Here is a 27,497-nt window from a genome sequence, read left to right as displayed (position 1 = left end):
CCCAGTGGGGGAAGTTTCTTTGTAGTTTTGGCTGAATCAGGCTTACTTTAAAAGTACATTTGTTACATTTTTCTTTGTTGAAAATAAACTTACAATTTTAAAACAAATATCTAGAACACTGATCCTAGGCTCCAAATCATGAAGTTTAAATAGTGACAACCTAGTTTGCTCTTGATAACAAGTCACTTAGATTTGAGACATTAGATCTTAATGGTACAACTTTTACAGTTTTAAAACCGGCTTTTGAAACGGTCACAGGCGGCCGCTGGTACTGCGCCCAGATTTTGACAGCTTTCCCAGGCAGACAAACTGGCTGTGGATGTTTTTGTGACCAATTCAACTTTCCTGGATATTGCAAATGCACAATAATTCCTTGTATTCCATAGCATGGGACACCCAACAAGAAGATTGGATGTTTGCAGGTGTTTGGGACCAACATTCTGTATTTTTTAGCAACCAAGAAAAGATTTAAAAGCAGATTTCGGATTTCTTTCAGCAATCACTGCTTTTCATCTGTGCTCCATTTTTACATGTTGGACAGCCCAATGACATGTTTCAGCAGTGTGGCCTCTTTCCACCACTGACAACAGGCAAAATAGATTTGGCAGCCATCTTTTCTGGTTTCAAAGCACAATTTTCATAGGTTTTGGCACGCATGGGGTTTTCGCGGCCATTTTACTGATTCTGGTGCCACCAGCACAGTGATGCCGCAGGGCAGAGCCTAGTGGGTCAAAACATCCCACAAAGCCCCCCCCCTTGCAATATTATGTTTGACCACCCGTCAAGGGGAAGTCACGAGGTTGGGATGTTCAGTCTTTTCTTTCTGGTCCAAATTGCAAAATTCATCTGCTTCTCCCATCAGTGGTGGATCGACAGGTTCTCCTCGCCGGTTCCTGATGGAAGTGTCTGGAGCGATACCCCGGGCCCCTTGGATCTTTCCTTCTGGTCCCCAAGTGGTCCTCCTTGGTTTTAGTATCCATGGTTTCAGTCCTAGGATGACAAAACGTAGCATATTTGTAGACATTTCCCCACCACTATTCATGTAGTGGGGTAGACACATACATTTGACATATCCTGACAATCTTTTCTATTGGCAATTTATTACTCCTTTTCAACAGGTGGAATAGTTTTATAGGTTTCCAGATGCATCCTCTAGTTGCTTCAGAGTATGCCTAAGATGGCAACACTTCACTTGGTTGATGTGGACGCACTTATCTTCCCCCCCTCTGCCAAACTGTCTTTGGGGATGCGGATTTTGTAGGCGACTGGTGTGATTTTGTCTACAATTTCAAAAGGACCCCTCTATCTAGGCAGAAATTAGCGCTGTTTGGCCTTGTTCCTTTGGAAATTGTATAAGTAGACCTGGTCTCCTACTTGGTATTCTTTTCTAGTAGACTTAAGGTCATAGTGGGTCTTCATACTGTCTGCAGATCTTTCTAGATTTCACTGAGCATAGGCAAAAGAATGTTGAAGGTGTTTTCTCAGATTTTCAACATACTCTTGAGTTGTAGAGGCATTTATCAATGTCTGCTCTTGGGTCCTGTAGAGCAGATGCTGGGGAAGCACCATCCTTCGTCCAGTCATCAGCTCAAACAGTGACATTTTTGTTGCAGAAGAAGGGGTAGATCTGATGTCCATCAGGACAAGAGGTAGTTGGATGTCCCAACTTGGCCCAGAATCTGCTACAAACTTTTTTTAATATGCTCACAATTGTCTTGTTGTATCTCTCCACTGCACCACTAGAGGCTGGCCGGTAGGCAATGTGTAGTTTCCTTTTGACCCCAAGTATCTCCCACATCTTTATCATTACTTCGCTAGTGAAGTGGCTACCTCGGTCTGACTCGATCCTTTTGGGTAGTCCAAAACGCAAGAAGATGTGATTGATCATCAGGGCAGCTGCTGTTTCTGCCTTGCAATTTGGGGCCAGGAGACATTCCACCCATTTAGTGAATAAGCATGTCACGGTCAACATGTACTTGTTCCCCCTAGAGGAGCGAATCACGGGCCCGATAAAATTGACTTGTAAATATGACCAAGGCAGTGTCATCGCCCTCTTTTGGAGAGGCGCACAGTGTGTGAGGGATGTTGGCTAAAATTGTGCACACACAAGACACCCCTTCAAGTATTGGTTGAGGTCCTGCCCCATGTGTGGCCAGTATGCAACCTCTCTTAAGATTTCAAGTATTGTATGAAACCCCCTATGACCGGCTGTGGCCGCATCATGGGCGCGATTTAGCATCAGGCTTCGGAATGAGGTAGGGACCACCCACTGATGATGGCCAGCTAGGCATCTCCTCACCAACAAACCGTCTTGGATTCGGAACATTTTTGGACATTTCATCAACACTCTGAGGTCCTCTTTCCCTATGTAATCGTATCCGTCAGGGGAAAGTTCTCAGGGTCCTCAATGTGTTGATAAAACTTACCAATTATTGGATCCCCTTTTTGAGCCGTAATCAATTCAGCATCTGGGGTCTCCTTACTCCATTGTGCAGTTGAGAGTTCCTTGTGAGCATTTGTCTGTGACCTAGTGATAGCAGTGACCTGGATATCCCCCAACAGGGACTCGATCTCAAGTAGATCCCCTTGGATGGCTCTGGTTTTGGCCAGCTGATCAGCTAGGTCATTTCCCGTTTTGTCTGGTCCCTCTACTTTAGAATGACCCTTTCTACTTTTTCCAGTAGATGGTCATCCCATTCGAGGCGACCAGATCGTCAATATTTTGGATTAATTTCCCATGTTTCAATGGTTTGTTATTAGCACATAGCATGCCTCTGGTTTTCCAGTTAACCAGGTGCTCCACGAACCCGTTCCGTACATAATCAGAATCTGTAATTATGACCAGTTCGTGGAGTTTGTGTTTGACAGCAGTGAGGATGGATTGATGCACAGCCATCAACTCTGCCACTTGACTACTTCGGGACCGATTTTGTACCCAGCTGAGGGTTCTGGGGCATCATTCACCCATGCATTCCCTACGCCGGCCTCAAGTTCCTTTTCCCCGTTATTGTCAACATGGTAGGAGCACCCATCCGCATAGACAGTGGGCATTCCCTCACACTGGTCTTCTTCATAGACTTTGTGTGGGGAATTAAGGTATGCCTCCATGTTGTCCTTGATTTTAAGAGTTTCGCCATTGAGACCGTTTTCTCTGGCACAATCATGCAAGTCAGCCAGACCTTGCGCGAGGGGACTCTTCTTGTTTTGGCTATATCTGACCTCCAGAGGAAAGCCTTGCATTGACAGAATCCAGGAAGTAATTTGGGAATTACTCCCATTTCCGGCCCGGATTGTGTCACTTTGGAGATATTGCAGAGGCTGGTGTGGAGTCTCCACTATGATGTGTTCCCCCTGGATAAACGGGCAGTAATTCTTCAATGCCCACACCGTTGCCAGGAGTGCCTTCTCACAATCGTTGAATTTTTCCTCCACAGAGGATAAAGTCTTACTCGCATAGGAGATTACTTTATTGACCTTGTCATGCTTTTGATATAATACTGCTGTCGAGCATGTATTTGAGAACCCTGTCTCCAAGAAGAACTCCTTGTTTTTGACAGGGTAGGCTAGGCAAGGCGCTTGTGAGAGGCTTCTCTTGAGTTGTCTTACTGCCTCTGCTTGTTCTGGACCCCACTCGACCCCCCCCCCCTTCAAAAGATGGTTCAGGGGTCTTGTGATTTCTGAATAGTCTTCAATGAACTTTCTACTGTAATTAGTTAGTCCAAGGAGGCTTTGTAGTTCCCACAAGAGTTGTGGGGTCTTTTAATTTCTGGAATGCTTCCACTTTCTTTTCCTGGGGACAGAGACCTTGAGGAGTAATCTCATGCCCCAAGAAATGGACATGGGTTCTGCACCACTGTACCTTTTTGAAAGGAGAGTTTTGCTCCAGCAGCCCTCAGCTGTGTCGGAACATAACGGATCTCTGCTATGTGTTCCTCCACAGTTAAGCTTTTGACTAAAACATCTACATAGGCCAGGTTACCCCTTTCACCCAGGTCGGGCATGGCCTTGTGCAGAAAAATGTTAAATTCATTGCCGGAGTTGATATATCCGAAGGGAGTCCGGGTTCATGTGTACTGCTGCCCCCCGAAGGTGAAAGCCAGTTTGCATTGGTCCTCCCTACTGACAGGTACAGTCCAGTACCCATTAGTCAGGGCAATGGCAGTAAATACCTTTGACCCCTGGATCTGGGCCAGCCCTTGATCTATGTAGGGAAGAGGCCATGGGGAAGTATGGGCCCGTTTGTTGAGCTCCCTTAGGTCGGCACAGAGTCTCCACTGGCTGTTTGGCTTCAAAATACCCAGCACCGGATTATTGAAGGTGCTGTGGACTGGACGAATTATCCCATGGGACTCGAGGTTCTTAATTATTTCAGTAAGGGGCTCCATTGATGGGAGATGCAAGCAATATTGCTTACAAACACTGGAATCATGCCAGGGTCCGTGGGAATTGTGGTGTTGTGTGGATGTCAGTGCGACCACATACCTATCAGTCCACTGCAAAGAGAGCTTGAAAATCTAAGAAAACTTGTTTCCATTGTTGCTTTTGCTCCAGAGTCTCACAGGCATCAGCTAGGTTGACTCTCTCTTCAACCATCTGCCTGAAGCCCGGAAAGACATTCGGTTTTGCTATCTCAGCGGCCTCCTCCAGCTGGGTGGAAAAGTACCTGGTCATAGTGCTGATTTGGACTGGTGGCTTCAGGTGGTGAAGGCAGTCCTCGCGGACTTGGAATATCACTTCATCCCTCCTGAAGTCACAGGTCACATCTTCCTTACCATAAGGGCAGGAAGTGTACACCAGGAAATTCCCCCCATGCCGGCTGAAGATCCTGTCTGGTGTTGTGTCATTGCCGCTATCACTGTCAAGACAGCCCTTGGGTATTGGTCCTAACAGTTCATTACCTAAATCTTTGGAAAAATGTCGGTCATCAACCGTCATTCCAATAATGGTGCCTGCGGCTAGAGTGATACTCTTTAAGTCGCTGTTATCCACCTCTATTGGAATGGTGTCATGTTCTATGTTGACTAGTGGTGTTGGGTTCACCCCCAGCCTTTGCTGTTGGAAATGAGCGTTGAGATGAATATAGGCGTCAGAGTTTTTCAGTTTCTGTCCTCTTTTAACTTTCACTTCCGGGGAGAATTATCGGGTCCTTTATGGGATGGTGACTTCCTCTCCAGTCTGAATTTCAGCTGCATAAGGCAGTAGCTGACCCAAGTGCTTTCTCTGGGTCATCAAAGCCCATGGGATTACCCGCTAATCGGGACCAAGCTTTGAAGTTCATTAGATCCACACTAATGGCAAATCGATTGAGAATGTCACTGCCTAGGTAAAATGTGGCAGGGACGTCTCACACGATCCAGCGATTATGGACTATACTCTTGTTACGTATGGAAATTTTGAGCATACACCTGCTAGGTAGGAGATGTTTGGAATTGGGTGTTTCCAGGTCCATTTCCCATTCATCTATCAGTTTAAATGTGGGAATGTCTGGATCTTTTGGGAGTTTGCGGAACATGGCTTCGCTGATGAAGCTCTTACCGTTGTTCACACATACTCGGGCGAGAACAGAACCCTTCCCTTCATTTAACTGAATAGGGAAGAACAACTGCTCTCCAATATTCTGAATATCAGCCAGACTTTGAGCTGATTTCTCATCTTTCTGTACTATAAGAGTGGGATTTCAGTGTGGAATGCCCCCTTAGACTGGAAGGAAGGTTGATTTTCAGAAATGGAGAGGACCCCCCATCACCAGTTTGTTGTCCTACTGCTATTACTGTCACGTCTGGGGATTTGGTTGTTCTGGAAGTGAAATTCTATTTGGTCAGGTTTTTGTTTAACCATGTGGCATGTGCCGTTTAAACTAACCTGGTTGACACTCTGTTTCAATTTTATTGGTCGGCTAGTCTGGGTCCAGAGGACCTTGTTTACGAAATCTATGACGGGTGACAACCTACGCAGGGTGTCATTCCCTAGTAAACAAGGGATCCCCTCTGGAGTTACAACTATGACCGGGTGCTTCACCTAGTGTCGCCCAATTTTAATGTCCAAATCCGCAGTCCCCTCGATGGGAATTTCCTTCCCGTCGAAGTTCTGAAGTTGTCCAGGAAGAGGGGTGAGAGGAATTTGGTATTTCTCCCCCCTTCCCAAATTCAGTTGATCAAAGGCCCTTTTTGACAGGAGGGTAACTTGGAATCCAGTGTCCAACAGTGCCAAAATTGTACACTGCCCCTGTATTTGGACCGGGGCATAGAATCTTCCCTCCTTCTCCTCAAGGGGGCAAAGATAATGTACATTTTTGGACAATTGGTAGGTTAGTTTCTTGGTTTTGGACACTGACAGGAAGGTGATTTGGGCAGGATTCTGTTTGGAGTCTTGGGAATCTGAAAGAAAAAGGTGACAGCTAGATATGGGGGAAGTTTTGGGTTCCCCTGGTTCCGGTTCTAGGCTGCCCCCCCTTTTTGGAGGCAGTCACCAGGATGGGTTTGAACCAAGGGATTTTCATGCTGATTGTGGGGTTGGATGATGGTCGGTGCTAACTCAGTCCCCACATCTACCCAGTCTGGATTCGGATCCTTTCGGACCCATTTTTCTTTGGGAGGAGTTCCTCCATCTCTGAAGGAGAAGATCCGTTTTCCAGTATCCTCTGAGGATCCCTCTCCTTCAAACTGGAAGACTTGTACCTCCTTCTCAAAATGGGTCTTTTTGGGCCCTTTATTTCTCCTACCCCCTCTCTGCTCCTTGGGTTGCAGACCTTCAGGGGCAGGAGGTTTTGGTTCCGGTTCCTGGGTTTCCAGGGGCTTTTTACAAGTGGGGAAGGAAGCTTCCGCCAATGCTTTACACCCCCCTTCCACTTGTGCCTCCTCCCTGGGAACCAGTGAGTTATCGGGGTTCTTCCCCCGTCATTGCTCTGGAGTGTTACACTTCAGTCTTCCCCGCGGGCATCCTTGCCGAATACAACTTCTTTACAGGCTCCTCTATGGTCCGGTCCAGGTACAAGCTACCATGGCGTCTGTACAAACGTCGACGCATTCCAGGTCACCTGACACGTCTTGTACGTGGAAGACGTACAGCAAGCCACGCCCCTCTTACGACTATAAAACCACCGTCTTCCAATGGGCTCGTTGCTGCTAATTAGCGTTACCAGCTACTCGCGGTTTCGTCCGTTTCCTCTTCGTGTCTTCTTACACGAATCCTTATCTGAACTCCTGGTTTTGACCCTTTGCCTGACTTTGGATTGCCTCGTCTCCTCCTTCATTCCTGTCGTGCTCGTCTGTTTTTTTTGGACTCGGAACGCTACTGGATACGCCTCTCTTCAGTGTCTTGCGGTTCTTTCCTGGTTTCCGCTCTGCACTTCAACTTTGCTGTCTACCATCCGGATCATCTCAACAGCTATTCAACTATACTCGTGTACTCGGGTACATACCTATTGTCTTCCATGGATATTGTCTTCTGTTGGATTCTGGGACATTGAGTGACTTTTCTGTGAGATTGCTCTTAAGTGCATATGAACGCCCCCCTGAACTGCACCAACCCGGCACTAGTGCATCCCTCGTGCCGTTCGGGGTTACATACATATACTAACTTCCCTGTTTGTTATTTTCTCCTGTCGTTGTCTTCAGAATCCTGGACTCCTCTTACTCCATTATCTTTATTCAGGTCAGTTGTTTATCAAATCTATAGCTATAGTGCGAACCGATACTGATTTAGTTCAATTCCACTCATTTGTGTCATTCTTTGTAGATCATCCCGGGGAAACTCCACTCCACTATCTATCTAGGTAGTTGTCCAATCATTTCAACTGTTTTAATCACTTGTATAATATCAACACTGTCTAATATCTTGGTATTCTTTTGCAGCATTGGTATTGGCGGTGTGTGTTCTCCCCGCTCTTTTACTTAATTGACACCTCTGTCTGTTCTAACTGAAACAGCAGAGAGGTACATTGTGGAAAAGAGCCCCTCTTTGAGGAAGCCTGAGTATTGTACTCAGGGGAGCTGGGATGGAAGGCCGAATTTGGAATCTTATACCACCAACATCTCCAAGGTCATTTTCTCTGCATCTTCAGCCTATTCGGAGTGGTGAGCAACATGGAGCACCAGGTCCTGGGTTTGAGGCATTCTGCGCCGCCATGCTCATCTGAGGGTTCTGTTGAGCCCTCTGCATACGACCCAGATCCTGTGCCATGTTTTGGACCTGGCGCTCTAGTTGGGACACCCGCTCTGGCTGGTACGGGGTCCTCATGTCTCCCCTGGGTTGATCCCGAGAAGGGTAGCTATCCCTGGGGATTTCGCCCCAGCTCGGAGCTGGGGCGAAATCCGCCAAAGCCCTGATTCGGCGGACCCTTAAATCCGGCGGTAATAGCGCTACCGCCGGATTTAAGGGTTACCGCCGAAGTCGTGATGAGCCCCTATGTCTTTATATTGCATATTGGGGGAATTGAGGGGTGTGCAGGGGGAAATATTAACCACATTGCCATTTGATTGAACAAACCCACAAAAGTATAAATTCTGTGCTGCATTGTTTTTGCTCATTATTCCTCCTTCTGATTAAATAGATTATGTAGTGTGACATCACCCCATTGGTGATTATTGTATAACCATTAAAACTAGTGTGATATATCTATTGTGCAAATCTATAAAATAAATATTTTAACTTTGCAAACCAGCCTGCTTCCTGGTTCAGTGTGACCAGGGGGGGATTCAAAGAGAGGGGCGTAATATAAGTGGTACATCGTTCAGAAATAAAAGAACTTATAGACACAAATAAATAATTAAGGGTTTCAGCTGTGCATCACACGCTAGGCATTGACTTGGGTGAAGTGCCGGGTTGAAATCACTTACAAGAATGGGGGCTCGATGCCGGGATTTCTGATTTAGACATACCACTTGTGACAGCTTACTACAGCGTGCTAACTAACAGGGTACATAAACCCTGATGGGCTACCACACTGTTACACTGTGAAAAGCACCCTTGAATAGGAACGCTCTAAGGAAGTGGTCTGTTTGCAAAAATAATAACGTCTGCAAATCAGAAAGGAAATTAATATTTCTGGAATGGCGACCTTGGTAGAAATCAATATGGCAAAAGAACACCTACTGCACAAACTATTTGTCAGGGGTGAATGGACAGAGCAGGATCAGAATGTGCGGTTGCAGGAAATCAAAGAACAGGCCATTGCAACAGGATTAAATATATGGCAAGATCAGGATCCATTGCATATGGCATTGAGTAAACTGTACATGGCCCCTAAGGTAAAAGAAGAGCAAAGTAGGATTGCCAAAATAGCGGCATATCTGTATTTCCACATTGGAGCAATACAGGACAAATGTGCCGAAAACCTAGAAGGGGTAAACGAACAACTACAATCACTAGAAAAGGCCCAAACTGATCTGGACTCTGCAGAGCAAAGGCTACAAAAGAGCCATGAATCAGAAAATGAAACAAGGCAGTAGCTGATAAAAAAAAAAAAAAGTTACGGATATCCTGCAGCAGGAGAACGTAGAGCAGGATACCAAAGTACTGGCCCTGCAGAAGGAGTGCCAAGAAAGTTTGGACTCTCTACTGCAGAGCCAGAAAAAGCTGTAACAGCAAATACATTTTAACAGAGCATGCGCAGAGCAGGCAGTCACCCTGCAAAACCGCCTAGACCAAGAAAAAGAAGAGCATAATAAATGAATCCTGAAAGACCTTGACACCCAGACAGAATTTGATGGAGAACGCCAGAAAGCTGGTGCCCTCCAAGGAGAGAGGGACGACCTGACTGCACAGAGGTGTACTCTTTTTCAGGAAAGGGACACCTTAGGCTAAGAGGTCAGTTATTTAAAAGATAAGATTGAGGAAAATCACCTGGCCCTCCAGGGACTGGGTGAGCTCCAAAAAGATTACACAAAACTGTTAGAGCACTCCAGGAGGATGGAAGATTCTCTGGCAAAAAGTGACCAGGCCAGTAAGGACAGGACTCGGGAGGTAACCCTCTGCAGCAAAAATTGGCCCAGTACTCTAAAATGACACAGGAATCACACAGAGACAATGAGGCGCTCTGTGCAAAAAATGACAGGCTCCACAGACAGGTAGCAATGCAAGAACAATTTATAGGGACTAGCAAGGCCTTGATAGAGGAACAGAAAGGTCAGGTTCTTGCATGGCAACAGAGAGTAGGTGCTGAGAGAGATGAGGACCGCTGGGAAAGGGACACACCAGAGCATAACCTCAGGAACCCTAGTACCAGAGGCCTTCATCTCTTCGACTCCATGGGCTCTGCCACCCCCATGTCCACTGGCGCACATGAGCCAAGGGCCACGGGATGGCAGACTTCAATCCAATGAGGAATATGGGGCTCATAGATCAGCACCTCCCAGGAATGGGCGAGCATCTGGGTATGGGTTGCCAAGTACTAGGGCTATATTCTCTGATCAGGGAGACTCCAATGAGGGGAGGATCAGAGAAATGGATCCTCAAAAATACCAGTTACCCAGAGACCAGATGGTAAAATTTAATGGGGAACTCCATGAGAGTAGGCCCACTAAGGGCATCCTGAAAACCTCTGCCGAGCTAGGACAGTGGGGGGAGGGGGGGTGGTACTCAGCAAATCCTGGGAGACAGGAGGAATTAGAAGACTCCTCTGAGCGCCACAGGACTCATGAAACTAGGCCCTCACATTCTTGTGGGGCCTGATCTTCCACACATTGCAAGTTATAGGCTTACCTTACCATTGAGCCCAATGGGGAATGGGGCATTCCCGAATGGGCTCAGTGGGGAATGGGCACTTACATTACCGCCAAACTCGTGATCCGGCGCTATTAGCGCCGGGGAGTTCGGCGGTAGGGCTAATGCCGCCCGCGCTAATAGCGTTACCGTTACCACCCAAGTTGTGATGAGGCCCATAGAAAGAGAGAGAACAGGTTTCAGGAATGCAGAATTCAACAAAATATAACAATCCCAATTTCCCCCAGCAAACACAGACAGAGAAACGGGAATGATTGCACCCTTGTCAAAAATGGTTTTAAAGTTGGCCTTGCATGAATGGGTAAAACACTGAAAATGGTTTCATTCACTGAAATTATTTAAATCCTAATGGGAGCCACTTTGTATGGTATCATACAAACACTAGCAATGAGTAGAGAGTGAGAAGCAAGTAGAAAACTTAATTTTGAGGTCAGTGCAATGTACAGCTATTTCACACGTTATAGATTCGAGCCAAACGAAAATTTTGCGGCAAACTTTTCCGAGCGCGATTGCAGAAAAACTATAAGGAGTGGAGACGCGGTTTTGGGTTCATTGGAAAGCTTAGGATGTTAGCATACACGGTGAAGAAGTTATGGAGGTCGTTTTTTTCAGAAAGAGGCAAAATTGCAAAACAAGAATGCGCTTTTAAAAATTGCAAACAAGGTTTCTATACGCTAGGGGTAGACTATGAAGATGCAAACTACACGACACCACAGCCACCAGCCCAGGATATCTCTGGATGGTTTCGACTGCTCGCGTTCTTCAAAAAATATATCCGTGCAAAGATGATTTAACACTACTAGTAGAGAAGATAATAGGGAATGAGATGGAGAGTTCATGCAAGACAAAAATATTCTAACAATGCAGTTCTGGATATAAGAGGATGGGTTTGGATATGGATGACTTATGGACAGCACATATGCTAAGGACAGTCCTATGCTAAGGATACTCGCTACATGGGTTGTGAATGGACCTGTCGGGATCTGGTCAGGGATACTTTCTGGGACAGACTGCTGGGCACACCGGACTGGCCTGGTCAGCGATCATCAAGGTGCTCTGGACACCGCACAGTGGGACTTGATCTGAAATTGTCATGATCTCTGCTTCCAAAAGGTCAGGGTTTTCCCAACTCCCTTGGAAGCAGATCCATAACCCAGGTTCCGAGTGCCAACCAGTCCCAATTGGGACCTTTTGGACCCAGTCCTGGCGCCAGTGGCACCAGGCTCATAAATATGCCCAGTCCTAGCGCTGGAAGCGCCGGGCTCATAATGCTTGGGTGGACTTACCTTCAGCAGACCATGCTGCTTACTTGCCTGCCAGTTGAGCCTCTGATCCTCTTCTGTTTGGAACTACTTTTCCTGTTGGGTGGGGCTGGAGCCACTCCCTAGATTCAGAACACTGGAACTCTTCTGGAAGGCAGGAACTCTTTTCTTACCAGGAACTCTTTTCTTACTTAGGCGTGGCTGTGGAAGGAGACACCTAAGCACTACAGGAGGCTATTTAAACCACACCCGGTGGATGAATCTTGCTTTGCGTTATTCTGCAACCTCTGCAGCAGAACGCTCATCGTGTCTTCTGCATCCGGTCCTGGGCCTAAGGAAAAAGGCTTACCATCCTGAATCCAGTCTTCAGCAACACCTATAAAGACAAGAAAGAACAGGTTAGCATTCCGGCATCTGAAAGGCAAAGGCTTACCATCCTGAATCCAGTCTTCAGCAACACCTATAAAGACAAGAAAGAACAGGTTAGCATTCCGGCATCTGAAAGGCAAAGGCTTACCTACTCTTCGTGCGCTCCGGAGGTCTTCACACTGCATTCCGGCATCTGAAAGACAAAAGTTTACCAACTCTTCGCACGCTCCGGAGGCCTTCGGCGCTGCATCCCGCATCTGAAAGACAAAACAAGGTGCGTTTAAAGACATTGGGGAACTTTAATACTCACGTGCCATTACTCCTTTCCACATCTAATCCAGTGGGTATTCCGGCACCCTGCAGCCGCTCCGAACTCGTACCTGCAAAATAAAAAGACAGTTAGAGCGCATAGTGAAGCAGGCAACAAGCGCTTACTTACGTGCTTCCAGGCGCTTCTATTCATCACACGGGCTCCATCTTCAACTCACTTCAGCCCGTCATCCGCCATCGCCGGAACCCTGCAAAACAAGAGACATCATTACTAAAGACTTTAAAGACATTTGAATGACTCGAAACTTACCGTTCGTGCAGTAAACGACGGACAGCAGTCCTCTGAAGTCAAGAGGCCTGCACTACCTATCCAGTGAAGAAACTGGTTACAGCACCCTGCCCCGAGGCAGATAGAGAGCTCGGCATTCACTTACCTAAGGTGAGAGCGTTAACCTTTGGGGGTCGAGAGGAGAAGAGGAAAGAGATAGGGACACCCCAATAACCCCAGTTCATTAACCCCATATTTTCTATCTGCAGACATCTTACTCTACACGTCAGGCATACAGTGCACAGAGGTCCAGCCCAAAGAGCCAACCGGGTGCTACACATCACCTTTGAAGATACGGTAGTCGCCCAGTCAAGACCGGCGCCTCTGCGAGAATCAGGTGAGCGTTACAGAAATGGCTCTCTGGTCTGCACAGCTATCTGGTCACAGCACGGCTCTACTGGGTTGGATCTTTGGATTCTGGCAATAATTCTTAGCAGGAAAGCAGCTACAGCACAGCCAGGCTGTTCTTTGGTTCCCCTTAGAGGTCTGGGGTAAAATCTGGTTTCTGGATTTTTAAAGGCCAAGCTGAGAATGTTTCAGCTTTGGAAATGGGCCTTTCTGCTTTCAAATTTTTTGGATTCTGGAGTCCGGAATATGGATTTCTCTTGCAAAGTGCTCTGCCAGCAATCGGTTGGTGGGTGAATGTGTGTGTGTGTGAGCCCTCGGCTGTCTCTATTTATGCATTTACTAAAGGAGTGGGTATGCTGAATTATCCTGGCGCATCCCCTAGGTATTCTATTGGCTAGGGTCGTTCCTCTCCTTTGATTGGAGAAGAAAAGAGTGTAATCATGATGAGGTGGTTTGAGGCAGGGAAAACCTCCCCTTTGTTTTTGCACATGAAATCTACTTTTCATATAATACATATTTACAATTTTACAAATTTGATAGCAATGGCATATTTAGATCACATATTTTGTGGAGAAAGTATTCATCCAAGACCCGTCTCTACAGGATCTTGGGTCTGGATTTGACAAATGTTTGCACTTTTTGTCTGGGATACAATATCTATTTTGTCCAAACTTTAAGGATGTGCGCATTGCATACTCGCATAAGTGTGTGAAGTTTCATATTTCTGACATCAATGCATTTGCATAAAACCACAATTCCTACAGTTATCTCCCAGAACATAGCACAGAGCTCTGGTACCTCTTAAAATGTGCACCCAAAATTTAGATTCAGAAGTCCGGGGTTTTTATATTTTTAACAAAATTCCACAGTAAATTATCAGTCTTATTAGAAATCTGCTTTTTGTCCATTTCTGAATCAACATCTCCGCCCTCCAAAGGTGTCTTGTAGCTCAAGAGCAATCCCCGCCATCTTCCTTCCGGCAGAGAGCACTGTTGACACTTTAATCTGCATATCCTTTCAGCCCAGGAAGGTCCTTTGTCTCTCCCAGGAGCTGCAGCCCAAATCTCCTCCTCTCTTCATCAACACCTGAATTTGATTTCCTGGACTTTTGGTGGGAAGCAGAAGGGAAGTGTCTTTCCCAGTGGGGGAAGTTTCTTTGTAGTTTTGGATGAATCGGGCTTACTTTAAAAGTACATTTGTTACATTTTTCTATGTTGAAAATAAACTTACAATTTTAAAACAAACATCTAGAACACTGATCCTAGGCTCTAAATCATGAAGTTTAAATAGTGACAACCTAGTTTGCTCTTGATAACAAGTCACTTAGATTTGAGACATTAGATCTTACTGGTACAACTTTTACAGTTTTAAAACTGGCTTTTGAAACGGTCACAGGCGGCCGCTGGTACTGCGCCCAGATTTTGACAGCTTTCCCAGGCAGGCAAACTGGTTGTGGATGTTTTTGTGACCAATTCAACTTTCCTGGATATTGCAAATGCACAATAATTCTGTGTATTCTATAGCACGGGACACCCAACAAGAAGATTGGATGTTTGCAGGTGTTTGGGACCAGCATTCTGTATTTTTTAGCAACCAAGAAAAGATTTAAAAGCAGATTTCGGATTTCTTTCAGCAAGCACTGCTTTTCATCTGTGCTCCATTTTTACATGTTGCGCAACCCAATGACATGTTTCAGCAGTGTGGCCTCCTTCCACCACTGACAACAGGCAAAATAGATTTGGCAGCCATCTTTTCCGATTTCAAAGCACAATTTTCATAGGTTTTGGCATGCATGGGGTTTTCGTGGCCATTTTGCTGATTCTGGTGCCACCAGCACACAGTGATGCTACAGGGCAGAGCCTAGAGGGTCAAAACATCCCACAACATAATGATGCTATAAGCAAATACTGCTGCAGTAACAATATCTAATTACTTCAGTTGCCCCTAACACACACTTGAGCATAGCTCCTGGTGGATGCATGTTTTTCAGATCCTGCTTCTTTGTCATGTACACATTTCACACGGTTATATGTGATTTTACCAACCCATATTTCAGAGTGGTACATGTCATCACGACCATAATACAGATTTAATACAATAAAAAAACAAGCCTCCTGTTTTTTACCCTTATAATGCCATCCAAACCACATCCCGACTTACACCCCTTGCCCCACTACCCCATATATATTTAATATTTTCAGTGTTTTTAGGTATTATGTACTTCGGTGAAATGTACACTCTGTTTTGTATTCGGTAAAGTGACTGGGTACCATGTCACAAACCCATGCAGGAGCTGAAGTCTAATGGTGCAATGTATGTGACTGTTCTGTAATCATTAATCTGTGGTGCTTCCAATGTGCACCACCCCCCCTCCATGTGATTAAGGTTAAGCCTATTAATGTGCTCTCTCTTACCACAGGACTGCCATGGGCCTATCCGGGATGGATAGGCAATGGTGAAAACTGGCCCTATGACTACCCAGATGTCACGGCCTACTACGTGGTCTCCTGGATAATAGGCGCTAAACAGTACCACGATCTGGACATTGATTACATTGGAGTGAGTAATGACCATATCTTTATATTGTTTCTAATATAAACACACCTGGGCTCAATGACCTCAAGGAATCGCTATCCACACATGTGTTCTGGAGCAGGGTTTTGTTTAATCCTGCTACATTGTTCATGGTAAGTGGAAAATCTACTGTTACCGGTTAATTCAATGATGTTCCATTCCCGAGCACATGGTATGGCCACCTAGATCATCCGTACCAATGAAGGTATACCATGGAAAATGCTATTAATTGTCCTTATGAGCAGTACTATACGTGTTTTTCTTTGGATCTTCTTGCCTTGATTTTAGGAACTACTTATTTCCTTTATAATAAACCAATACCAGGGCTCTGCACACCGTACCCTGAAACAGACAGTTTCACTAGACTTCATGATTATTTGCATGATAACACAGTCCACATTATTATTAATAATTTACATCCTCTTGCTGGCATACCACTGGCTCCTTGAACCTGTGTCTTTAAGATTTTGCATCAACCTTAAGCACTGCACGCTCTTGTGTTACCGTAAATTGAGAACTGAACCAATCCTTGCTATTTACATGCTCTGCACTCTTGGAACCATAGTCACTTTTTCTTCCCTCAATCATGCTTGGCAACGTGCTCATTCAATGGTTCGATCAGTCTCCTTCCTCTTCAACACCTCTAACCTCCCACATCCACTGTCTCCACCTGTAGCATCTTCTCCATCTGCCCATGCTGTGTCCCGCACCCTATTCGTGGATTCCATGAATCTCCCACAGCCGCTCTGATCTCCACTTCAGGAGGATACATTCTCCATTTGTTATGGTGCACGGCCTTCTGCAGAGGCTGCACACCTCCTGCAGAAAGGGGAACACACAATGATGAAAAGGGATCTGCATAGTTGCATACTAAAGTCAAAGGGGGGAAAATAGTGGTACCTTCTATTTGTCTTTGGCGAGTGTCTATTGACTCCTGAGGTCGGTCTCTTTGAAAATCTGCATGCTGAGAAAATGGTACAGTACAAGGATTGGTCAGCAGTGAAAAGCTGCCGGTTCTCGGAGTATGATCCTGCAATAACAGCTGCAGAATCTCGGAGAATGATCGTGCAGTGTAATTGACTCTTATCAAAGGTAAACACTCTAAACCTAGGATACCCAACAATGTGAAAAATCCTCTTCTGGGAATGAGCACAAGCTGTAATAGCTTTTTCTTTGGGCTGTAACCTACTAAGAACTACCTTAATCATGTTTCCGATTTCTGTGCCATACCTGTGTAGAATAGCTATTGGCACATTAGGCTGATCTAAGCTGTGATGGCACTCCAGCCCAAAATTTCAGGTACATTTCCATCAGAATAATAGTACCCACAGCAACCCCAAACATGTTTCAGTCTCTTCCGTGTTCAACATGAGCTGCTTTTTGTGAGGGGTCAGAAATGTGAGGCAGATAACTTTGTGAAGGTTTTTCAAAAGATGCCATTTTATTAACTGAAAAGGGTTTGATGAATATCTCCCTGTCCCTACCCTGACGAAGAATCCCCTGCCTTTCAAAATAAACTAAAGGATACACTCTTAACAAAAGGATTCTGTCCCTCACACCTGTACATACAACAAACTAAACAAGGTGTGTCAGGAATCTGCGGGCATCCTCACTTCTTTCTGCAATTTATCATCCTCTCAGGTGGCCAGGGGAAGACCGAAGCTACCGGATTCTGACGCTGGGGGTGGATATGCGAGGGAGGACTACCTGGGTGGAGAAGACTTCGGGAGTGGAGGCAAGTCACAGTATGACTTGGCCATGTCCCTTTCATAAGGAGTCTAATCTCCCCAAGGCCTTTATAGGCTATTGCCAATCCCTTCCCAATGTGCCCAGCAAAACATACCCCCATAGACATCAATTTGGGACTGGGATGAGGAAGACAAAAACCAGAGCCATATAGCCTCCTTTTATTGACAAACGCACTTCCATACACCAGTTTGGTGCTGGCACGAGGAGGAGGCAAGCATGAGCAATGTGGAATTCTCAAACCAGCAGTGAACGGTCTAGTTCTTGTTGGACCAAAAAGCCTGTGGGGAGGTTTAAAAACAGGAAGATCAGAGAAAATTGAGTCAGCTGGGCAGACAGCTGTGAGTCAGTTAGGGAAGTAGTTCAGCGGACTGCTGTTGGAGAGCAGACCTCTCCTGCAAGGCAGCGTGGCAGACAGAAGTCTCGAGGACCCTTGGACGATGCAGAGTGTATCTAGCGGGAATTGAGACTGAAAAGAGCAGACTACAGAGAGGATGCGGACACACACAGACGAAGCTTCTGTGTGAGTTCTGAGCTGCGAGACAAGCATTGAGGGCAGGAGCGAAGCCATGGAGAACCGCTGAGGAGACCGAACGATGCACTGCACGAGAGCGCGGGACCTTGAGGTGGCCGGACACCTTGCTGGAGCACCGTAAGCACTGACTGTTGAGTCAGCCTAGGAAAGGGGCCACCGGGGCGGCAGGTGGAGCAGGACAGACCTATAACGAATGCCGAATTTAGTGAAAAGTAAGCACTTTTGAATATCAGTCTGAATTGAAGAAATTATTGTTGAATACCGATCTGAATGAAAGCAGTTGTATGAAATCACACTGATTCAGGAACTGTTATTTGAAAGGACAGGCATTGGCAAGAGCCATGGAGGCATATGAAACGGTATCGAGTGAATAGTGGCAAACTGAGCCATGGTAAAGTATCATGAGGATGTGAAATGAAAATACACCAACTGCGCCTAGACTGAGCGCACAGAGTGATGGAATTACTGCAAAGAAGCTTGTGATTGAAACAAAAGGAAATGTTTGAACTGAAACTAAAGAAAAATAAGTGAAACTGGTGAAAGATAACTAAATCGGAAGATCTGGAACATATTCCTAGGAATTGTTTTGAATAAGTTGAAAGATTGCAGAAAGGAACCCCTTTGCATTGTGAACTGTCTTGAAGCTTAGGGAAGGGAACCCCTTTGCATGGGTAACTATTTTTAACATTGGAGAAGAAAGTACTTGATAAACCAAGAGCAAGAAGAAGCTCTGAACTTTTATTTGAACACTTATTATTTTGACGCTGACATCTCTACACATTGTATAAAAACACCTGTTCGGGCAAGCATAGGTGTTGGACACAGACAGACTTATGCTTTGGACATTCTGACACAGACTGTAATTTGTTTACTTGGGTAGGGAAATCCCACCTTATCATAGGGCAAGATGGGCCTTCCACCAACCCTTATTTTGTTGAATAAACGTGTATAGCCCAAACCTTTACTTCAGTTGTCTGCCCTGTGTCTACTTCATGATGCATTCACAGGTGCTATATGGCAATTCAGTTATAGCAAAAGTAACAGTTATCTTCAAGGCCTGGTAACTGTTCCTCCTTGTAACCTGTTGAGTTCCCCTTCCCCAGATTCAATCGGGATTTCAATCAACAGTTCAAAAGAATAAGGAAATCATGTCTTGCAACAAAGTTCCAATAACCTTTCTCTTACTCCAGTAAGTCTCTGACTTGCACTTGACCAACAGTTCAAAATGTCCAGTGAGTCTTTTATCTCTCCACTTGTGTCAGAGAGTTCCATACAACTGCTTTTCAGCAAATAATTATACTTCCACAGTTCATCAGTATCAACAAAAATGCTTCCGTCAGGATAATTCTACACCGGTTCAATGCATACTTGCATCAGCAATATTGATTTGTCAGGATGATTCCACAACAATTCACCATGAGCTTTTGTGGCATTGCCACTTATTCCTCAACACTTTAAACCACACCACAGTGCTGCAATGACTTCCACCTGGAATAAAGGGCAGCCTTCCTGCCACTCTTGTTTTCCCACTCTAGCATTAACCAAGTGCTGATAATGGGTTTCTCACTCCTGCTGTCTTTGGCCTAGGCAATGCTTATTTAGGCCAGGTCCCCCTATTGCTTCTTTCTCCCTCTGAAAATAAGGTCCATAAGCCACTTACTTCTTAATTGCCCCCTCTTGACTTTGGCAATGTTGGTTCTCTTTAACCTGCTTTGTTATTGCCCTCTTTTTTGGCTTTGGCAATAGTTTATATTGGCTTTTTGTAATGTAATTTTGCCCTCTCTTGTTGTTGGCAATTATTCTGACCTTCAAAAACACAATAAGACTTTACTGGCATGTTTGCCAGGTTCTTATATTAAAAATGTTTTCACTATGTAACAGCTTGGTAACCTTCCGCTTCACATCAGTTCAATATACAAAGTACTTATGTTTCTGCCACTTTGCTCTTTTCACATTAGTTCGGTTTTCAAAACATATGGATCTGGCCAGGGGGTGAATATGAAGCGCTCCGGGGTCACAATATACTAGTAAACTCACCGTGTTTGGCATGCGCATCCGATCGCTCCACTGACTTCGGGTTGTCTGCTTCTTCTGGTCTGGGTGGCATGTAAAACTGCTTGGCTCTGTTTTTTTCCAGCCCGCGCTGGTCAGAAAAGGAGTGTTCCTCACTCTCTCTGATGCTTGCCTGCCTTATTGTGGGGAAGGCTTCTCAACTTTGCGCTTCTTCGCTTGGCAAGTCTTAAGTCCAAAAACGCAACCCTAGGTAAAGGCAGTTCGGAGAGGGCTTGAATTCTTGACAAACAGTGAAATTCGAAGAGTTCCTGTGGCTTTCTTCCAGTGTCTAAAGTTATCGAAGCAGCAAGTTAGCAACTAACAAAGGAGACCTTAAATCGGGCTTGAGAAGGGGACACAAGCAGCGGCTTGGGTCAGAATTAAGAGGGGGTTGCCCAGGACGCCTCTATGTGCACTCCAATGCTCTGCAGCGACTTCTTGAAATCGGTTAAGCAATACCTTTTCCCCCACAGTACCTTAGGTTTGAAGAAAGTGTCCGTGCGGGTTTCTCCGCCATGTTGCTGCTCTGGACCCAACCTCCGGATTCCTTGGTCTGGTGATGAAAGGTAGGACAATGGGCGGCGTTTCTTAGCAGCAGTCTTGAGGGAGGACCTGTAGCACGACTTTCAGCAACTTCTTTGTTCACTCTGCGATTTTGGCACCTTTTCAGCAGCAACAACAAAGGACATGAATCGCCTGCTCAATATTCACTTTGTGCAGTCCTGCACTCTGGTGAGGTAGTCTGGGCGAGTTGGATCGGATCTCTGGAGTGCCCATAAGGGTTCAGCAAAGATTTGGATGGATTCGGCCTTTCCATGACGATGCACTTGAAATGGGCAGCAGGTCTCCTGGTATTAGGCTTCTGCAGCTCTGGAAGCTCCTAGGACCTCGGGAGATGGCTCGTTTCATAGATCGTCTTGGGACTGGTTGTTCCCGCCAGCCAAAGGGAAGGAGTCGTCCTCTGTCGCATAGAAAATGGGGTCAGGACAGCAGTGGTTGCTTCACGGTCTTGCAAGGGGTCTGCCGGCGTCTCTGGTCAGCTTCTTCAGTTCTTCTGTTTCATATGGTCGGCTTGCTTAACACTCCAGAAGCCTCACCTTATATACACTTCCAGCACACACTCCTCTGCAATCTCTCTCCACATTTTACAGATCAATCAGGACAGACAGACCCCTGTGGGAGCTGCACCTTTTCAGGCCCTCTGGCAGACAAAGGACAGGGGGGTGGATACTCTGCCCCACTTCCTGCCTGCCCAGACACACTGGTGCCTAGGCGGGGATACCTACTGGTTCCTGCCAAAGGCAAAACGCACATACAGACTTCCCCCTCCCAGATTGGTAGAGGAAGGGCTAACAAGAACAACCATGCTAGTAATGGCAAAAAAAGAAGGGAGACCCCAAGTTGGTACTTGGTGCCCCTATTGTGCACTTCCGAGGCTATGGACAAAGCCTGCAGTATAAAAACAACACAATATTTGGTAGAACACGTCCACTGCCACCAGCTCATAACTAGGTGATTGTCTGCTCCTGTGACTTTATTAGTCACATAGAGAGAAGGGGATACTAGGTATCCCTTTGGCACTCCATGGAAGGTGGTATGTGCCAATCTCTCAGACTATAGAGTTTTGGGAGAGATACTAAGTATCGAACTGTAGTTACTTGAGGATATAGGAAAATAATGTTAAAGGAAGACCGTAAGGTTCCCCAGCAACACTGCCCATATGGAGATGTGTGCAGCAGTTGTAAAAACACTGATGCCTTTAAGAGCTATGCAACAGACAGACTCCATAGTATAGGAGTGATACAAAGAATAGAGTGCCAAAAGACCGAGCACACAAGAATGATTGAAATAGTGGAAAAAAGCTCCACTCATTCAGGATTAAAGGAAAAAGGTGCACAAGTCCAGCAAAAAGTGCTGGGGGTTTCACTAGGGGAGGTGATGAAGCATAACCATGATAAATCTCCCTATCAGCCAAAAGTGGGCTTTGCCCATCTAGAATATTCAAAGCAAGACAGATACAAAATAGTCAGTGCACATCCCATTGTGCTAAACGGAACGACTACTTTGGAGTGGATGGTATATACGTGTTCATATACATTTGGATTTCTTGAGTGTAATCTGCCCTCATGGTGTGCATGCTGTAGTAAAGTTGGGCTTATTCATAAGTTACCTGGCACCGAATGAAAAGAGCTCAGTTTTGGTTGGACCTACCTCCCGCGTAATATTAGTATTTCTGGAATCTCTGAAAGGTTGGTACCCGAAACACTGACTTGCTTGGCTGATTTTTATTTTTTTCCAAAAATTTTTTTTAAGAAGCAGTTGTTCCATTTTATCTTCTAAACACAGCAAATATATTGCTGTTTCTCGATTACAATGCATGCAGTCTTACTTCACTAGCGCAGAAACTGTTATCATGTTGTGACATGAAGGCAAACTTTTGCAAGATCCAGCATTGAACGTCAACACCTAGTGAATCTAATGAGGTAATGGAAGATTCTGGTGCAAGTTCATCATGACTTCCTAGAAACACGTGGTCAACTCTGTAGCTCGGTCGAGGTTGCGCTGTGAACTTTCATCTGAACTAAGTGGCGCCCGTTTTCTGATTCACTGATCTGATCAATATTCCTGTAGCGAAGTGTGAAAGTGTCTTATGTCACCCTTAACTTTCCAGTCTGTTGTACGTCTGCCTCTTTCGCAAATTAAAAAAGCATTTGAAGAATATGAAATTAACCCGGTGCATTGGCTGCTGTTACAAATTGTGACAAGGTGGTCCTCAGTTGTCAAATGAAGTTTTAAAACTGTTTCATTAACTGTAACAGATTGGGTTGATATAAATAGACTGGCAGGATAACTCGGGGGCAACACACTCGCCTTGGGAATAAGACAACGCTGTGCAGCGTGGGTTTGATCTGCGGTCTGGCACTTAGAAGCTGGAGCAGTCTGGCATTAGGCACAGTATAAATCACAAACAAAAACAATCCTGATGCATCCTGTAAGGTTTGTGGGTCACTAAAAAGAATAATGAATATGTGTACTAAAGGTGTCAGAAAGGGTTTTGTTAGGGAGTTTTATCATTATGGTGCTTCACCCCCTCTCCTAGTGAGACCCCCGGCTCGCTGGATTTATGGCCCTTTTTCTTTAGATTCTGAATGAGTGGAGCCTTTTTCCACTCATTCGATCTTGTGGGCTCTGTCCTTTGGAACTCTATTCTTTGCATTCTACCTGTACTAAGGTGTCTGTCTGCTCCATAGCTCTTAAAGGCATCGTGTTTTACTACTGCAGCACACAGCTCCTTATGGGCAGTGTTGCTGGGGGAACCTTTGGGTCCTGCTTTAAGATTATTTTTCCCATATCCTTAAGTCAACTACAGTTCTTAAGGATAGAGAGATCCTTTGTGTCTCTCCCAAAACTCTATAGTCTGAGAGATTGGCACACACCACCTTCAGTGGAGTGCCAAACGGACATTTGGTATTCCCCCTTCTCTCTGCTCCTGTGACTTTTTAGTCATCTAGACAAACCACCTAGTTATGGCCAGTGGCAGTGGACGTGTTCTACCAACTATTGTGTATTTTCTATACGTGTGTGTGTTGGGCAGACAGGATTCTTCCACCTCCATCCTTTGTCTGCAAGAGTGCCTGAATAGGACCAGCTACCACAGGGGGTCTGGCTGTCCTGATTGGACAGCCAAACGCCCCTTTCTGGAAAATGCTGAGAGAGATTGCAGAGGCGTGTGCGCTGGAACTGTATAAAAGGTGAGGCTTCTGAAGTGTAAAGCAAGTCGACCAAAGGAAACAGAAGTAACTGAAAAAGAAGATGACCAGAAACGCCTGCAGACCCTTTGCAACCCGTGAAGCGGCCACTGCTCTCATGAATCCGTTTACTATGCGACAGAGGAGTGCCGAAGAGGACGACTCCTTCCCTTCTGCTGGTGGGAACAACCAGTCCAAAGAAGAACTTGGAAATTAGCCATCTCCCAAGGTCCTAGAAGTTTCCAGAGCTGCGGAAGCCCAATACCAGGAGACCTGCCATTTTGAGTGCATTGGCGTGGTAAGGCTGCATTTGTCCTAATCTGTGCTGAGCTCATAAGGACACACCAGAGATCCGATCCAACTCGCCCAGGCCCCCTCACCGGAGTGTGGGTGTTAGGTAAAGATTTGGGGTAGTACCGTTAGGGTGCACTACAACAATCTCAGCCTCCTGGCAATAGGACCCAACCTTTGGTATAAGTCTGAATTTCGCAGGTTGGTAGAGCAGCCAGGCTTATCTCAAGAGGGGTCAATGTGCGCTGTAGAGTGGTTACACAAAGATTCACAGTGACAAGTATTCAAACAAACACTTAAACTCAAGGTTTCCTGATAAAACAATTTATTTACTTACTTACCGGTCAGTTGTTTTAAGCCTTCTTTAGAAGGGAGCAATATAATAGTAAAGCACAAATAACCTTCAAAATACACACTCTTAGTTTAATTCAGCAAGCACCCATTTGGGATGCCACACAGACACTTCCTACACTCTCAGGTGACATCAATAGTACGGACACTGTGGACATTGATGTGTTACTGTTAGCATTTAGAATAGCATTGAGATGTGTTAAAGAAAATGTTATTAAGAACAAGCAAGAGATCCCAAATATTCTTAAGCAGGCAAATACTTTTCAACCCTCCCCAGTGTCAGAGGAGAGAAGAGTCTTTCAGTGAAACAGGCTAGGCCAAAGTCAATATGCAAAAGTCTATGTAGCTGAAGCACTTCTTACAAGTAAGTAAGAAAAGTCTTTGCACAATGTTTTAGAAGTCTGTATTGAAGGAGAAGAATCAATGTAGGGCCACGAGCTGTTAGGCTTGTGAAGAGTACAAGCACATCTACAACAAGAGGCAAGTTCTCTTAGACTTTACAGTACCTTTCTAGTTAGAAGAAAATGCAGCAGATGACTTGTGCACCTCTACCGATCCTGGTGTTCCTGGGCCACAGCCGTCGGGACAAGAGGGAGGACTTCTGGGGACTCCGGCACTGCATTGGGACGGTTGCCGACAGAAACCAGCAATCTTCAAACTAGTGGCAATTCAGTGTTTCAGCTCCTCGCGTCTACCGCAAACACCACCACCGTGGTTCCTGGCTGTCGAGATGGGCTTTTCTTGCATCTGGGGTCCAGCACTCTGAGGTGGCTCAGGCTCGGTCAGTCCTGCTTCCTGGGAGTCCAGAGGATCTTCCTGGAGCTCTTGGCCAGCTTAAAAGCAACGCACGCAATCTGGTGTTCCTCTCCCTGGCTATACGCTTTCCAGCAACAACTCTGTGGAAATTCAAACGGCTCCGAGATGGATGTCCAGGTGGCTTAATTTTGAGTTGATTGGTCCCACCAACTCAAGGGGAGAAGTCGTCCTTGCCAGGGATTCTCTGTTGCTGCAAACTTGGTGTTTCAGCACAGCAGCAGGGCTTCACCGGGCAAACCAATGGCCCAGGAGTTGCAGCAGGCGTCCGCGTCAAGTTCTGCTTCGGTTCCTTTGTCCTGTTTCGACTCTGCCTTCCAAGCCAAAAGACTTGCCTTTTATTCAGTTCCCTCCCATTCATTCCAGCCTAGTGGTCAGTCACCCAGCAAGGTGTCTGTCCTTGTCAGTCAGCCAGCCAATCATCAGAGTGCATTTGGGTCTCCTAGGAGACTAAGCGCAGGGAGTTTCGGCACCTCCCTCACTTCCTGCCTATCCCAGACACCCTGGAGCCAGAGGCGGGCATCACTTGTGAATCTTGTCAAAGGCAAAGCGAACAATGGGAGCAAACCTGGTTTGGCGTGCAGAGTAAATCTCAAGAAGGACATTTCCACAAAGAAATAACACAAAAAGAAGACCAGGGCCATTTTGACAAAAATGGCACCTTTGGGTGTTTTACTGCAGTTGCGAACGCAGCCCGCGGTAAATGCACACCTTCGTAGTTAAAATGAGACCACTGCCACTAGCCATTCAGTGAGAAAAGGGTAACATAAATCTTATAGCTTACATGAGAAGCTAGACAAAGGGGATACTAGGTAACCCCCTCCAGCACCCTATTGTAAGATAGTGTGTGCTGGGTCTAGAAAGTTTACAAATGTAAGTAAAGTCAATTTCACTTTGCTGCTCTTGGAAACAGTAGTTTAACCAAGAGAAGGTATTTAAACCCTTGGAAAATCTGAAATACTTCTGTGTCACTGCACTGAAGGTGCTGTGTGACACAATGTAAAAGATGATGCCTATGGAGTTTGTCAGACTCCACGACCAAAAGAAAGTGTACAAAATCACATTAAAATACATGAGAAAGGGGGGGGGGGAAAGGGTCACACACTCTCCAGGTAAAAAAAAAAAACATTCAAGTCCTCAAAATCCAGCAAAGTTGCTGGGGGTCTCTAAAGTGGAGGGAATTGGCACATTTCTTAGAATTCTCGCTAACACAGGCTTATCTTCAGAGGGGTAATGTGAGCTGTACAATGGAATCAGTAAATACAGGTATCCAAGTAAACACTTAGTTATAGCATACATATTTATATATATATGGATATATATATATATATATATATATATATATATATATATATATATATATATATATATATATATATATATATATATATATATATATATATAGATAATTAAACAATATTTAAAAAGCAGCAACTAATAGTAACATTAATCCCAAAGTTAGGATTCAATTCAACAAGAGCAATAAATCAGGCGAGTGAAATGTTCATGTTATACATATTCCAGCATATTGAGTGACGTCATTTGAGGTCAGTAATGACACTTATTTGTGATCATCATTGCAATATTGAGTTATACGGAGCGAAAAGTTATAGTCCGATCAGAATATACTTTGTACTTAGAAAAAAACTGTTAGATTCTCCCATAGGGATGTAGGCTGTCTTTTATCCTAGCAACAATAGTGTTGTAAGGGAACACACACTGCCAAAGCCAATAGGTTCAGAGGGGGGCCTTTAGGGATGCAGGACAGCCAAAGTCAATGGACTAGTTCAAAGTTCTGATGCCCTCTTCTTTTTTTTAAACTTATTTATTGAACTGTGAGCGACTTCCAATTGACATAGATTTAAACATGTCCATACCTCATTTTGCTATTGGCACTGTTACATAAGCAATATCAAAATAGTGCAGTTTATTTACATGTTATATCAAACTTAATCTGTTATTCAGTGATCTTTGCAAGAATTCTTGGAACGGTTCCCAAATGTTTTTAGGCCTGCAAGACTGGGTCACCAGCGAAATATAGGTTTCTTCACATATGCTAACATGAGTCATCTCCCACATTTCAATCT

General features: G+C 45.2%; 1 protein-coding gene across 3 annotated transcripts in view; it reads left to right on the top strand.

The window, feature by feature from the left end:
* GALC (galactosylceramidase) overlaps nucleotides 1-27,497 on the top strand; it is a 271,332-nt gene that overhangs the window by 43,124 nt on the left and 200,711 nt on the right. For all 3 annotated transcript variants that reach the window (XM_069637935.1, XM_069637936.1, XM_069637938.1), the window contains exon 5: nucleotides 15,719-15,858. In XM_069637935.1, coding sequence (XP_069494036.1) covers nucleotides 15,719-15,858 — 140 coding nt within the window. The remainder of the gene's footprint in view (nucleotides 1-15,718; nucleotides 15,859-27,497) is intronic.

The sequence above is a fragment of the Ambystoma mexicanum genome, chromosome 14 (assembly GCF_040938575.1).
Source record: "Ambystoma mexicanum isolate Mex_15411 chromosome 14, UKY_AmexF1_1, whole genome shotgun sequence".
NCBI lineage: Eukaryota > Metazoa > Chordata > Amphibia > Caudata > Ambystomatidae > Ambystoma > Ambystoma mexicanum.
The sequence above is the reverse complement of the archived record's forward strand: the minus strand, read 5'-3'. Positions and strand labels throughout refer to the sequence as shown.